Raw genomic sequence first — 15,785 nt, 5'->3', positions numbered from 1 at the left:
GTCATATTTTCTGTTAATACAAAATTCAATAGGTTAGGAGCAGGGAAAGAGGAAGACTGAAAATTTGAAACTGGATGTCGTCACACAAGAATATTGCAGTGTGTGGGAGCTGATAAGGGCTTTAAGGAAATTTAGAAATCTTTAAAGGAAGGGTTGATGTGATCAAGGCTTGTTCATAAGAAAAGAAGACTAGAATAATTGAGAATACCAGTGGATTCCAATCTTAGTGAAGAGAACTGCAGAATCCCTAGAGGCTTACTTGAATAATATTTGGAAATGACTGTGACTTGAATTTTAAAAAGAAATATATTCAGTATTCTGTAGGTATGATGCATAGCACATTGCAAAATTTCAGGAGTAAATTAACATTAAAATTTTAGTATTTTAGAAAGTCTGGATTTACTTTCTAAACTCAGAGTATTTCTAGAATACTCTGAGAATTGTTAAATTTTTAATTATAGTGATCTGCTCTTTTCATTTCGTTTATTCCTTTCCTCATTTACTCAGTAAATATTAATATATATTGAAAACCCAGTTCAACAACAAACAAGAGAAAAGAGGAAATTCTTGTATTTGCCCAATGATAATGTTTTTCCTCAAGGTGTTCTTATATGTGCCCATACTTTATAGTAAATTACAGAAGATAACTTTTGGATTTAAAGATGTGCTATCACCTAATACAGTCTTTAGGTAGCTCTGCACTTGAATGCCTGTTATTTTTCTTCACTGGGAAAAGTTGAAAGAACAGACTATAAGGGTCTCATTCTGGAGCAAGTGAAAGCTGACCTGAAATAAGTTTTATGATTAAAATTTACATAATTGGTGCTCAGATTTTTCATATGCAGCAACTCAGTAGATGTAAAGATGTAAAGAAGAGGCCAAAGAGGCTTTGGGTAACAGAAATGAGGCAGAGCCTCCAAATTCCACCATTCTCTCTCCAGGCAGGCCCTGGGGGAAGCATTTAGGTTGCCTCAATAAAGCTCTCTTTAGATTTATGTGATCGCGGATGCTTCTTCTTTATGGTTGGTGAATTTACAGCGGAACAAATCGAGATTGTAACAGACAGAAGATCTGTCTCTCGTGAAATAAATTAGAACCATTAGATTTTCCTCTTTGGTCTTGTAGTATAATGTAATAAATGGTTGAGAGTATGGGCTTTGTAGTCAGACAGATTTGGGTTTGGGAAAGGCTATCACTTACCAGCTAGATGACCTTGAGTTTAGCCACCCTGAACTTGATACTGTTTTTGTTTTCTTGTTTTGTTTTGTTGTAAAATAAGAATGGTAATCATAGTGTCTTAATACATAGTGCTGCTATAAGGTTAAATATTAAACATATGTGTAAAATGCACCATATAGTGACTAATGCAGTGGTCAGTCCTCCATAAATATAAGTTATTGTTTTAATTATGTATGGTCTCCTTAATATACTGTTAACAAACTCCAATATTGTTTTGCATAATAGAGATAAATTGCCAAAATTGGATGAAACTATACACGTTAAGTCTTTATTTGTTGGAATCATGTTCAACTTAACCACAGAGACTTAACCAATTATGGATTTGTTTTCTCCCATAATAAAGAATTCAGAAATAGGCAATGTAAGACTGGTATAGCTATTTGAGGAAAACGTCAAGGACCCACCATTTTATTTTCTGCTCCTCCGTTGTTATCGATGGCCTTCATCTTCATGATTGAAAGAGAGCTGCGGTACCTCCAGACAGCCAAGAAGGAGGAGGCAGAGTGAAGGGCAAGTCTTTATAGGAACTACCACCTATATCTCATTGTCCAGAACTGTGTTCCATGACCAGCCTTTAATAGCAATGGAAGCTAGTAAGGAAGGTATGTTTTTAACTGGGCACGTTGCCACCTTGAAACAAAACAAAAACCCGCATATTCTGTTAGACGTTGAGTAAATAAACATCAGTTTCTGTCACAAAGCCAAACAAACTAACAAAAAAGACATAATTTTCAGGCCTGATTATTTTTCTAACAAAGATTTATAAATGGCCTGACCATTGGGACATTCTGAGGGCATTTGCTAAGACCTTAAATCCTACCATCATCATTAAGAAGAGAAGTGGTCACTGGTCTGTGTAATGGGTAAGATAATAACCAGGTCCTTTAGACATGATTCCTGAATCAATATTGTCAGTTTGCTTCCATGTTGTAATATAAAATTAGGTTTACGTTCAGTACAGCAGTCCTGATCTTGGTGATGTGATTATGTCATTTATTCAATAAGGTTTTATAGAGGATCCCACTAATCTTGGAAATACAAGTACAGGGAAAACATGGAAGCAATATCCAACTTTTCGTATGTGGATTTTGTAAAGGATTCAGTTATATAGTTTTTTTTTTTAAAGAAATATTGTTATAATGGCAGACATCAATTGGCCTAGATTCTGGCAGTGACTATCTACATTTGGAGACTTAGAGAAGGTCCTGATGGTGCTCAAGTTCTATGTGATCAGCCTCACTGGAATTAGGGGCATCTAGTACTAGCCATTTCTGTTACCCAAGAAATCAAGGTCCAGTTTTCTACTATTGATTTAAAATGACCTGCATAAAGAACCAGATATAGAAAACACAGTTATTTACGATACAAATCAATCAGTAAGTATTTTTTAAGCTGTTACCCAGCACTAAGCAAAAAAAAAAAAAAGGTCACCCAGTTTTCCTGGGACGATTTTTCAGAAGCAGCTGTTTACTAAGCAGTTGGCATTGATTACATATGGCTTAGAGGAGCAGGCAGACTGTGGGTCTGTCTCTGCTCTCCCAGAATCACTAGGCAGATTACCTGGGGTAGTTACTCAGGTTCTCTAGGCCTCAGTTTTCTTATATGTAAAACAGCAACTTTGAAAAAAAATGATTGTTAAGATTCCTCCTTGATCTTGGGTTTGGGGCAGGATGGAGATTTAATTACTGTGGAAACTGTTACTTGACCCTGTGCAAGATGTGGGGTGCCCTGGGGTCTGAGAAGTCCTGGAGTGACAGGCTTCCTTTTTTGTCCTCCTGAAAATGAAGGAGTTGGATTGGAAGTATCAGAGTCCTCTACTTGATCTAATGCTCTGTCAGAGTTTGATAGAACTGTCACCTGAATTCTATCAGATGGGTTTAATTAATAAAAATTTTTGGAGACATGCTTGATGGGTGTCATCTTCCCAGGGCCTGTGCATGGACCCTCTGAAAGTAGTAATACAAAATTCTACTTTACTAAGTTTGTTAAGCATTGAAGGTTGAAATGAGCCCAAAGATCAAGGCTGTTAAGTCTTTTACATCTAAGAATCTCCACCCAGTGTTTCTAACTGAGCACAGATTGACAAAAACTATTTCTTTTTTCTTTTCTTTTTTTTTTTGAGACAGAGCCTTACTCTGTCACCCAGGCTAGAGTGCAATGGCATGGTCTTAGTTCACTGCAATCTCTGCCTCCGGGTTCAAGCGATTCTCCTACCTCAGCCTCCTGAGCAGCTGGGACTACAGGCACATGCCACCACACTCAGCTAATTTTTGTATTTTTTATAGAGACAGGGTTTCACAGTGTTGGCCAGGCTGGTCTCAAACTCCTGACCTTGTGATCCACACGCCTTGGCCTCCCAAAGTGCTTGTATTACAGGCCTGAGCCACTGCCCCCAGCCGACAAAAACTGTTTCTCAATTCTTCTATCTTAGCAGTTCATTGAGGCAACACCTTGACCTGCAGAAAAGTCTGTTTTTGGGTGAGTGTAATGGTACTTAAAGGGGAAGCTGGTTCCACCAAGACCTGCAGAGAGGTGGTCATAGGGAGCCTAGTAAGTCTGTTAGGACTGGCATGAGCAACACTTCTGGCATCTTGTGCAGGGTCACTAGTAGTAAATGAAATGATGGGACCGGTCACCAGTGCCAGCCATCTGCACTGTGGCTGTTGTTCCAGTACAGCTGTGACACGGCAAGATAGATCCTCTGAGCTGGAAATTCTAAAACGGTAGATGTTGGCAAGTAACCCTAAATTGAAATGACTCTGAAAAAATTAAAAAGGAATGTAGACGAGCTGCAAGCACTGGAACAAAGATATTAACCCCCGAAGAGTCATAAACCACAGCTGACTCTTAGCTTCACAAGCAGCCCTCAGAAGGTGGTAGCTTGTTTTAAGCAGAGGCCATGCAGAACCCATGAAACCAAAGGACAGAGCCAGTAGGGCTAGAGTCTGACCAGAAAGTTCCATGCCCTCTGCTTTCTGCCTGGAAAATGACCTGGTAGGTTTTAACCTATCCAAGACTACAGAGGATTTCAGAATTTCAGTTTGAGGTATGCCTCAAAACAAAACATTCCAGCCTTGATCATGAAAGAAAGAAGTGATCAAAATACCACATGTCACAATGGAAAACCCAAGCGGCCCCAGAGCCTCTTCTTCAGTAATGAGATTTAGTTGATCTGAACAGTTATTTACGCATTGAGGTCATATTTTGGCCAATCTTTTGCTTACAGCTGTCACCAAATAAAGCCTTCTGTCTTAGCATTTCTTTTACCAAAATCAGGTTGAGAGACGGTTCTTCGAGAGGGCTGTTTTGTCAGAGAATACAGGGATCTTTTCACACAGTAAAATGTGCCCACAAAGCCAAACAATACACCAAATATAGGGTCAAATTATGTTAAAATTGAAAGGAAGCAAACTAAAGTCCTTTCCTTTGTCCCTGTTGTTTTTTGAGGTTTTGCTTATTTGTGTGTTTGTTTAATTTTACCGAAAATGCTCCCCAATGGCAATGAAAGGTTCAAGGGAACTTTCTTCAGTAATACCATGTTTACCTCAGAGAGGACTGGCTTTTAGGACTTCCCTATTTGATCTTCCTCTTGTTCCTTCTTTATTCTAAGTTTTGACATATTAGAGTTTCTAACATCTCTGTGCCTGGAAATATTCTAGGCTTACACTTTTAAGAAGAGAAATGGAGAAAAGTGCTAGTGTCTGTGGATTGTTGCTAAATCTGCACATGTCCATGTGTAACCAAGAGTATTAAACTCAGAGCCAAAGAACAGGAAGAGAAGAAAAATCCCTCCTTTGTTTGTTTGTAGACTTTGGCATTGATTTCATATGGCTTGGAGGAGCTTGAATGACACCGTGGGTCTGTCTCTGCTCTCCCAGAGTCACTAGCCAGGTTACCTGGGGTAATTACTTAGGTTCTCTTGGCCTCAGTTCCCTAATATATAAAACAGAAAACATTGAACAAGATGATCGTTCAGGTTCCTCCTTGAAGATTTGGGGCAGGATAGGGACTCAGTTACTGTGGAAACTGTTGCCCAACCTTGTGCAAGTTGTGGGTTACCCTGGGGTTGGAGAGGTCCTGGAATATAAGGCTTCATTTTTATCCTCCTGAAAATGAACAAATTGGATCTGAAGATAACTGAGTGCTCTACTTGATATAATGTTTTGTCAAGCAGATTTTGATAGAATTCCCTCCTGAATTCTACGAAATGTGTTTAATTAAGGAAAATTTTTGGAGACATGCTGGATGGGTTTCATCTTCCCAGGACCTATGCATGAAATGAGACATGTCCCCTTGAATAACTAGGTTATAAGAAGCATAGTTTGCTGTATTGTATTTTGACCAACTAGTCCTCATCATTATGGATGACAGACCTCAGTTCACCATTAATAGGAAGAGCTGAAAGCCTTGTTTTCGGATTGCTAAGATGGGATCGTTCTCCTTACACTGTGTTCCTATTTTTCCAGCTGTACTATAAGGACAAAAGTGCTTAATCCTATACACCTGTTTGCTTCATTTAAAACAAAAACCTATATAAGGAAGAGGAAAAGCCCAAATGACATTCAAGGCAAACATCATAGGTGGAAAAGTGGAGAAAAAACATCTGATCACATAATACCGAGTAGCCAGGAATTTCTGGAAGCAATTTATGGTTATCCCAGGGATCAGAACATAAGAGTGTGAAAAGAAATAAAACGCTTTATAAGAGACAAAATCCTATGAGACTCCATACAAAAAAAGAGGTTACCATTAGACAAGTATTTCTAAAAGAAATGAAGAGAATCTTAAGTATACATTCAAGCTACTTAAAATAATGAAACAAATGCTAAGGGATAGGGGAATCAAGATGAAGAGTAGCAAAAATTTAAAAATAGTACCCATATTCCAAGCTGTTTTGTGACTTTGGAACTAACTTAAAAGCAGTTATTGATATGTGCACTTTTCTGTTACATATATTATGCTTCATAAAAAGTTTTTTTAAAGGAAATTCCTGAGTAATCTAAAAGAAGCTTTTAAGGTTTTTCTTTCCCAACAGAAGAAGATAATTAAGATGGAAATGTGTTCGGCTGGCTGTACACTTGTTGCTGTTGATAATTAATGTGGAGAGTTCTTCACAGGATGGGGGATTTTGGGAATTAAAGCCTGTCAAAAGGTGGAACCTAATGTTCAAAGTCCTAAGACCAAGAGGAACCATAGGAAGGGCCTTCAGTTAAGAATGTTACAAGTAACAGAAAACCCAACCAACGGTGGCTGAAACAAACAGGGACTTATTTCCCTCACGAAACAAGAAGTCCAGAAGTGGGTGGTTGCTGGTGTTCATTCAGCTACTGAGAAATGTCACAGAGGACTGTATTAGTCAGTTCCTGCAGTGCTATCAAGAAACACCTGAGACTGGGTAATTTATAAAGAAAGGGGTTGAATTGGCTCACAGTTCCATAGGCTGTACAGGAAGCATGATGCTGGCATCTGCTTGGCTTCTGGGGAGGCCTCAGGAAGCTTCCGGTCATAGTGGAAGGTGAAGGGGAAGCAGGCACATGTTACATGGCCAGAGCAGTAGGAATAGAGAAGGGGAAGGTGCTGCACACTTTTAAACAACCAGATCTTGTGAGAACTCACTCACTATCATGAGAACAGCACCAGAGAGACCATGCTAAACCATTCATGAGAACTCCACCCCTAATGACCCAGTCACCTCCCACCAAGCCCCACCTCCAATACTGGGAATTACAATTTGACATGAGATTTGGGCAGGGACACAGAACCAAACCATATCAAGGACCTATACTTTTCCCATCTTTCCCTTTCTCCATCTTTGGCAGTTGGCTTTTGTCTTCATGCCTCATATTCACAAAATGGCTGCCAGAGTCCTAACCATTTCTTCTGTGATCAAGGCTGGAAAAGAGAAAGGGGCAATACTAGTCATATCCTTCATTTTAACGGAAACGCAAAAGCCTTCTCAGAACTTTGGCACATGGCTACCCCAGCTGCTTCCATGGCTGGAGAAGTCAGGGGATAAGGAAAGTTGACAATGACTGTTGGGTTAACTGACAAATAGCAACTGCCAGAGTTCATCATAAAGGGAATCATCTTGGGGCTTGATGCTATTGGGAAGAGGTAAGAATTTAGAGCCTTTGGAGGTATGGCTCAGGACTGCAAACATTTCCACTAATAGAATCATGAAAGCAGTTAGTGAATTGAGTTAAAACAGTAATTCAAAAGGCAGGTAGCCTGATTTTTCATTCTGAATTGGCCATGGGCCTTAATGAATGCTACTAAATTATTAGTCTTTTGCTCTATAAAATAAGAATAATGTCTATTCTCTGCCTTACTTGAACCCTTTTATTCAGTCATTCATTTACTCAACAAATATATACTAAGCACCTCTTATGTAGCAGAGATTGTGCTAATGCTGAGGATACACAAATAAATAATGCAGAACCCTTCCCCCAGGGGAGGGAGGCCAGGGGACGTGTTGACTGAGCACTGCTTCACGTTGGACTATACTGGGTGTTTTATATGCATATATATATATATATATATGGCTTATAGAAGATATGTAAACAAGTGATATAACAGGTAAAGTGGTACAATGGAAATATTCATAAAAGTGCCCTGGGACAGAGCAGGGGAAATGACTAAATCTTCCTTGGGAATTGGGCAGGGCTTCACCAAGGAGATGAAATCTGAGATGGGGCTTCAAATTGAGTCTGAGTTTATTGTACAGAAGTAGTTGTGGGGAGTAGCTGTTGGTGGAGGAACAGTTGATTCAAAAGCAATGATACTTAAAAGGGAATTGTTTGTTCCTGAAAAGTCAAGCAGTCTACTTTGCCAAGCATTTGGGTGGTGGGAGGTGGCCAGAGCCAGGCCATGAAGGACTCAGAAGCCAGAAGTGTGGCCTTGAGGAGCCATTGGCATACAGAACAAGACATGATGAGATTTGTGCTTTCATCATTTTCTAAGACCAGTGGAAGGAATCAGACAGTTCATGATGCTTCAACTTCTTGAGTACATGACTGATACTTGAAGGATTTATTAAGATGCTTATCTATTTTTAATTGCATCTACTTGTTTGGTATTTGACCCAATTCATTCATTCTTGTTATGAATGTATTAAGAGACCCTGCACCCTCTTGACCTCTCCTTATAATTATTACCATTATCGTTCTTGGAAGCACTGTTTTTATTATACACTGAAAAGGAGCTACTGATATACTGAAATTCACTGCACAGCTGAAATGCCCACTGCTTGTACTCAAGGACAGCTGTCTAAGAGTAGTTCTTGTTCTCAGAAGTTCAACTTCCTTTTTTTAATTCTCTTCCCCTTGAGAGGTTTTTAGTCACACATTTCTACTTTAATAAGAGCAACTCTTCTCCCTAAGGCCCCAAGTGCTACGTTTTAACAAACACAGATAAATCAATTCATGTGCTTTATCAGTGTTGGGATTACTGGCAGGTGCCTCACAGCGAACATTATTGCAGTTTCACCATCATTTCCCCTCCTCCCCTTTCCAGACATACATTCATATTTGTTTCTTCTTCCCTTAGATTACCCTATCTGGAAAATCATTCAAATGAAAATTGATCCCATTGATTTATCCACATACAGGTGGAAGCCTGTATTGGGAAGCAGTTTTAACCAAATTGTGTGAAATAAAGTTCTTTCTTCTGATGTTCTCTCTGACTCGTGTTGTGAGCATTTTCATCTGCTTAGATTGTGAGAAGTTCTTACCACCATTCAATTATCACCACATGGTGTCCAGTTCTAAATGCAGCACTGTGCTTTAAGGAGATTTGCAATGATTTACTGAGGTAAAAGACAAGATATTAACTTAATGTATCATTTGTCTTCATCTTCAAAGTGAGGTGAAAGGCCTATCAGTGGCCCATTCAAGTGTCCTTTTAGAAGTGTCTCCTTCCTTCTTCCTGGTGTTCTCTGTCACCTATTTTATGACATTATCATAGAAGGAATGTTTATATAATCTGGTACAGTTCCACAAGAAGAAACATGAATTAGGATTAAAGGTAATCCTAGGGATAAGAATGAGAAAATAAAAACTCTTTAAGATGATTACAGAATGTATTAAAGTCCGTTTGTTTCGTTCATGGCTATGAATTATGGGTGGACAACTTGTGGGACTCACTGTTTTCCCAAATGTGAGACCTTTGGGGAAATTCTGGTTCATTCTTGCATTAGGGAATTTTCTGTGGCACAGTGTGCGGTAGTCATCACTGAGTCTACTTAGCACAAATTCCTCATTAAGGATTTTGCTCAAACTGGAATGAAGAGCAAAGCTTTCTTCTTAAAGAGAATGAAAGTATATTTCCTTTCAAGGGATAGCACCATTTGTTTTCACATCAGAATCTGAGACTTACAATTTTTTTTTTTTTTTTTTTGAGACAGCGTCTCACTCTGTCACCCAGGCTGGAGGAGTGGTGTGATCTCAGCTCGCTGCAACCTCCGCTTCCCAGGTTCAAGCGATTCTCATGCCTCAGCCTCTGAAGTAGCTGGGATTACAGGCACCCGCCATGATGCCCAGCTAATCTTTGTATTTTTAGTAGAAACAAGGTTTCACCATGTTGGCCAGGCTGGTCTTGAACTTTGCAGCTCAAGTGATCTACTCGCCTCAGCCTCCCAAAATGCTGGGATTACAAGTGTGAGTGACCAAGCCCAGCCTACAATCCTTTATTTACTGTCTTGTGGCAAGAGCCTATGTTTCTGGAATTTTAACATGCAAGTCAGGCAACTCATTCAACAAGTATTTATTGAGTATCTGCTGTATACTGGGCACAGTGCTGTCAACTGACTAGAGGGTTAGTTGGCTGGTCTTCAGTGATGAAAGACAGAAAATACTGAAGATTTGACGGGTGTCGGAATCCACTTGCCACCACAGCTTTCAAGAATGGCCTTCTTAGAGACAGGAAATGAGCATGCAAACCAGTTGCGGAGACTCATTTGCAGTTACTAGCCACGTTCTTCAGAGGGAAGGCTCTGCTGAAATTCTGAATGTTGACTAACAGAAAATGTATTCTTGTTGCCTTATTTCTCATGATGCTTTGTTCTTTTGACCCAGAAACAGAAAAGATAGTCCTAGAGGCAGGGAATGGATTACCATCCTGGAAATTCAATGACCAACTTTTTCCCTGTGACGTGTGTGGGAAAGTGTTTGGCCGACAGCAGACCTTGTCCCGACACCTGTCGCTGCACACAGGTGAGTGAGTGGGGCCTGGGCTGTCAGCCCTCCATGCTCCATCACCAACTTCTTTACTCTCCAGAAGCTGAGTTTCTCTAAGAGAGGCGTTACAGGAAGCGCTGGGAATGTGTTTATCCTGACATTTTCAAGCCGTTTTGCCTGGCATGTTTAAAGAAGACCTTGGAAAGGCTTTTTTATTTGTATTGAAAGGGTTCATTGAGTTCCAAGTAGGACTGATGAGAAAATATACACAATTTAGGTTTATTCCGGTAAAATTCCTAAATTCTGTAAAAAAAAAATGTATTGAGCTCATCCTGAGAGTGCAGGACAGGGGGACACACTCCATCTTACTGGTTTTATCTTATTGTGATGGGTCAGAGCAGCTGGGGAAAAGGCACCTCGGTGGAGAAACAGCTTCTGCCTTTATTTACATGTAATTGTGGAGAAATATGGTTGGTTCTGAGAGATGGGAAAGGGAAGGCAACCAAGTTAACAAGGAGGAATAAATAGTAACTTAGTCCACACAGCAAAAATAATTGAAGACAAAAAGACATAAGGTAAAATCAGTAGTAAACATAAAGCAAGATGGAAATAATAAAATCAGACATTTCCATTTTTACATTGAAATCAGGTTTTTAAGTAATCCAGATGTATCTTCTTTACAGGGAACACAAAAACAAAATGATAAAGAAAAGTTCAAAATAAAGGTTTCATACATCACACAAAATTTAAAAAGCAAGACAGGAAGTATTAATAGGACAAGATTAATTTTGTCTTTTTTTTCCTCCCCAGACAGGGTCTTGCTCTGACACCCAGGCTGGAGTGCAGTGGCTCCATCCCAGCTCACTGCAACCTCTGCCTCCCGGGTTCAAGCGATCCTTCCATCTCAGCTTTCTGAGTAGCTGGGACTACAGGTGCACGCTGCCACTATGCCTGGCTAATTTTTTAATAAAAGGTTTTTGTTGTCAGGCATGGTGGCTCACACCTATAATCCCAACACTTTAGGAGGCCAAGGCGGGTGGATCACCTGAGGTCAGGAGTTTGAGACCAGCCTGGCCAAAGTGGTGAAACCCCATCTCTACTAAAAATACAAAAATTAGCCAGGTGTGGTGGCGTGCGCTTGTAATCCCAGCTACTCAGGAGGCTGAGGCAGGAGAATCGCTTGAACCCGGGAGGTGGAAGTTGCAGTGAGCCAAGATCGCACCACTGCACTCCAACCTGAGTGACAAGAGTGAAACTCAGTCTCAAAAAAAACAAAAAGTTTTTTGTAGAAACGGGGTTTCACCATGCTGCCCAGACTGGTGTCTTTTCTCTTTATATTTTTAATATTTTTAATCTTAAATTCCACTAAAGACAAAATTTAGTTATATACTTAGCCACAAAGAATACTTTAACATGTTCAAAAAAGTGGAGTTTTATAAGGTCACATTCTCTGAGCATACTTAGATGAAATTTTAAATAAGTAAGGGTCAATAAAACGTCCTGCCTAATTGGACCAAAGAAAAAGGGAGAAAATAAAGATTCAAATAACAGACATCTAAAAGGAATGAAACAGAGAACACTTCATACGTAAACCAGGAGCAAACAGCAAGAGCTCTAGTCAGAGGAAATTTATAGACGTAAACATTTTAATTAGAGAAAGACAAAAATAGAGGAACTTAACAGTCATCTTAAGGAATTGATGAAACAACAAAGTCTAGAAAGAAGATGGCCATAAAATAGATAAATCCTTTTAAGCCTGATTAAGAAAATGAAGCAAAAATACTCAAAATTAGGAATGAAAAAGGAAGCCTAATCATCAGTGTGGAAGATGTTAAAGAATTACTGGAGAATAATGAAGCTCTAAGAAAAAAAGCTGAACACTTAGATAACATAGATCATTTAAACAGAATGACTAAAATTGACCCAAAGTGGGGGGAGGGGGAGACTTGAATCAATCAGTTCCCAAAGGGAAATTTGGAAAAATTATGAAGGACATATCATTAATAAAGGCATCAGGTCCAGAAGTTTTCCCTGGTGAGTTCCTTCTAACCTTTTGAGAAGAGGAAATTCCGACATTGTTAAACCTTTCCAAATGATAGAAAAAGATTTTTAAAGCTCCACAGTTTCACTTTATGGAGGATGCATAACCTTAATAACAAAACTTACCAACCTCACTTATGCATACAAACGCAAAACTTCTAAAGAAAGGACACATTTTATCTGGATGGTAGGGCTCCTCCCCTGACCCTGCGGAGCCCAGATCCCAGCCCTTCAGGATGTTGGGGACCACCTATAATAATAATGGTCTCATATTTTGTTTCCGTGTTCTTCTCTGTGAACTAAAGAAGAGAGGTATTTTCTTTAAGCTGGGCTCAGTAATACCAAGTAAGCATCAAGGATAGAACACTGGAGTTGTTCTTTCCTTCATCTTCTGCTATTACCTTTATCTGTATGATGAAAGCAAAGCCTGCTCCTTTTACTTTAATTTGCTTGATTAATCAAACGAATTCAGAATGCCACTCTGGAAATGATACTGAAACATTTGTCAGTTTTATGAGAGGGTTTCCATTAAGAAATTAATAGAAATTCTTTATTTTATTTATGTAAAATGAAATTTCCAATTAAATTATTTCACACAGCATTTTTTCCCCTTAATTTCATTAGTTTTTTTTTTTTTATTATTATTATTTCTTGGCTGACCCAAGCCAGGAGCTTAGGGAAAATGATGAGGCCTCTTTTACACTGCAGTCCTGCAAATGCTGTGTTTCATTCCCCCTCCCCTGCTCAGCACCCACCCACTACTGAAACATGGGGTGCACACACACACACACTTGTTCACGCACAAAATATTATTTTGGCCTGTATGGGGCTTACCTTATCAGGAAAAGGGGCTGTGGGTGTCCAGGAAAAAAAAAAAAAAAAGACAGGTTATCTATTCTAGTTGCCCTGGGACTTTTTTTTCTTTTTTTGTTTTGTTTTGTTTTGTTTGAGACAAGGTTTACCTCTGTCACCCAGGCAAGAGTGCAGTGATGTGATCATGGTTCACTGTAACCTTGACCTCCTGGGCTCAAGCAATCCTCCCACCTCCTCCTCCGAAGTAGCTGGGGCTACAGGCCTGTGCCACCACGCCTGGCTAATTTTAAAAAAAAATTTTGTAGAGACGGAGTCTCGCTGTGATGCCCAGGCTGGTCTCAAGCTCCTGTCGTTAAGGGATCTTTCTGCCTCCGCCTCCCAAAGTGCTAGAATTACAGGTGTGAGCCACAGTGCCCAGCCGGAGATATTTAAAAGTACTAATACAGGAGTGACCTGCTGGGCAAAAACTTTTAGATACTTACAATTCCAAGGCATTACCATTGTTGCCATCTGAGATGTGACTTGAACCATTCTTTCCTTTATACCTTTAAGTGATTCTTACAAGGTGTTGGGACTTCCTTTTTGAAAACGATTTGGGCTTTTTCCTGTTCCTTCTCCCCCAGAGGAAAGAAAATACAAATGCCACTTGTGCCCCTATGCTGCTAAGTGCCGTGCAAATCTGAACCAGCACTTGACTGTCCATTCCGTGAAGCTGGTGAGTACAGACACCGAGGACATTGTCAGCGCCGTCACCTCTGAAGGCAGTGACGGGAAGAAACATCCTTATTATTACAGGTGAGTTGCAGATGGAACATGCTAGTCTGCCTTTCTCAGACTCTTGGCTTCAACATTTCCTACCTGTCTGCTGTGGGCATACATCACAAGGCTCCTTTTCTCAGTCATAGCCTGGCCTTCATTTGAGTAATTTCGTTGCTTAGATTGAGCCCTGCAGTTGCACAGACTCCTCTCTTGGCTTGGGTGCCCCTGGTAGTATTAATTGAAAGAGAAATGATCTTAGAGGTGGCTCTCTGGGGTGGAGCTCCAGACAGTGACTGGGCTCTGGGGACGATGAATTTTTAGGTCTGTTCCGCTCAGAAGCTCCAACCTTTGTAACTGAGTGTGTTGCTGCTCCCTAAGAATTGCTTAAAAAAAAAAAAAAAAAAAGCTGAGGAAATGTAAATCTGAGAACCCCAGAGAAATAGCCCAGAGGCATTACATATTTCCCCTTGGCTGTATCACCCTTTAGTACCTGGATTTTATGTTTCGTTTCTGTATTCAATCATGAATCAATATTGGTTTGATGGTCATAAAACCCCCAAGTTTCTGGCTGTCTATCAGATCTTGCCCTAGAGATATGCCATACTGATTGGTGGAAACTTCCTTTTGCAGGAATGTCTCTAGGGATGGGTGGCTTCTATCAGAAGTTGTCCCAGATAGAGTAGCCTCTTGCTTGGAGTGCCATACAACAAACTGTATGTGCTTTCATTGCTACTAGGGAAGGTTTCCAGAGCCAGAGAGAGGCTCCTGGGCTGTGAGGTGCTCTCTGAGTTTATCAGTGTACCAGCACCACTAAATACCTTGGCAACGCTACCCCGCATCTCTTTGCCCAAAGGAAATCAGTTAGGTGATGTGCAGCATCTGGAATCCATGGTTTTAAATTAACTTTATGATGATTTAGCATCGTGATAATACATATGTGATTGTTACATGATGCTGGGCCTTAGTCTGTTTGGCACAGTGACTACTTTAGAGGCATCCCAGAAAGCAGAAGAATTTTCTAATGTAAAACCTTTTGGTGGAAAGACAAATGTGTTTCAAATTCCAGTTTTCTTGAGTGTACTGTGTATAAATGGACAGCCCACATTTAGAAGTATGTGTCACCCTTTTCTCTCCCCCTCTTTTCTTTTACCCTTTCATGTAGTTGTCACGTGTGTGGATTTGAGACAGAGCTCAATGTCCAGTTTGTCAGCCACATGTCACTCCACGTGGACAAGGAGCAGTGGATGTTTTCAATCTGCTGCACTGCTTGCGACTTCGTCACCATGGAGGAAGCAGAAATAAAGACTCACATTGGCACCAAGCACACAGGTGACCATTCCTGTCTGTCCTTCTCACACTCCTCCTCCATCCCCTGCACCCCAGAGCACCTGCCACCTGGGCGAAGCATCCCCACCACCCTGAGACATTGCCCTTTCCTTCCGTGGAAGGAAGGACTTTCCCAAGGCATGAGAGCCACATTGCCCTGTAGTCATAATACTGTTTCCTGGCATGCCTTGTGCCTCACTGCTCTGAAAGACTCCCAAGTTCAGATGTGGTTGAGAGGTGCTGAGCTCTTTGCTTGTTGCTCATCCTGATCCTCTTCTTCATCACCATGTGTGATAGTCTTTCAATGCCCCAGTCTTACGCCTTTGCACACTGGCTCTCATTTAAGCCCCTAGCAACCCTCTAAGCGAATACTACTGTTATCACACTGTACAGTACAGGTGAAGAAACAGGCTTAACGGAGGTGGGGTATTCCAT

At 40.4% G+C, this 15,785-nt stretch overlaps 1 protein-coding gene across 3 annotated transcripts in view; it reads left to right on the top strand.

The window, feature by feature from the left end:
* Positions 1 to 15,785, top strand: part of ZNF827 (zinc finger protein 827) — a 175,112-nt gene that overhangs the window by 142,805 nt on the left and 16,522 nt on the right. For all 3 annotated transcript variants that reach the window (XM_025386277.1, XM_025386278.1, XM_025386279.1), the window contains exons 9-11: positions 10,311 to 10,448; positions 13,889 to 14,060; positions 15,187 to 15,353. In XM_025386277.1, coding sequence (XP_025242062.1) covers positions 10,311 to 10,448; positions 13,889 to 14,060; positions 15,187 to 15,353 — 477 coding nt within the window. The remainder of the gene's footprint in view (positions 1 to 10,310; positions 10,449 to 13,888; positions 14,061 to 15,186; positions 15,354 to 15,785) is intronic.

The sequence above is a fragment of the Theropithecus gelada genome, chromosome 5, assembly GCF_003255815.1.
Source record: "Theropithecus gelada isolate Dixy chromosome 5, Tgel_1.0, whole genome shotgun sequence".
Lineage (NCBI taxonomy): Eukaryota > Metazoa > Chordata > Mammalia > Primates > Cercopithecidae > Theropithecus > Theropithecus gelada.
Note: the sequence above shows the minus strand (reverse complement) of the source record. Positions and strands in the feature narration are given on the sequence as shown.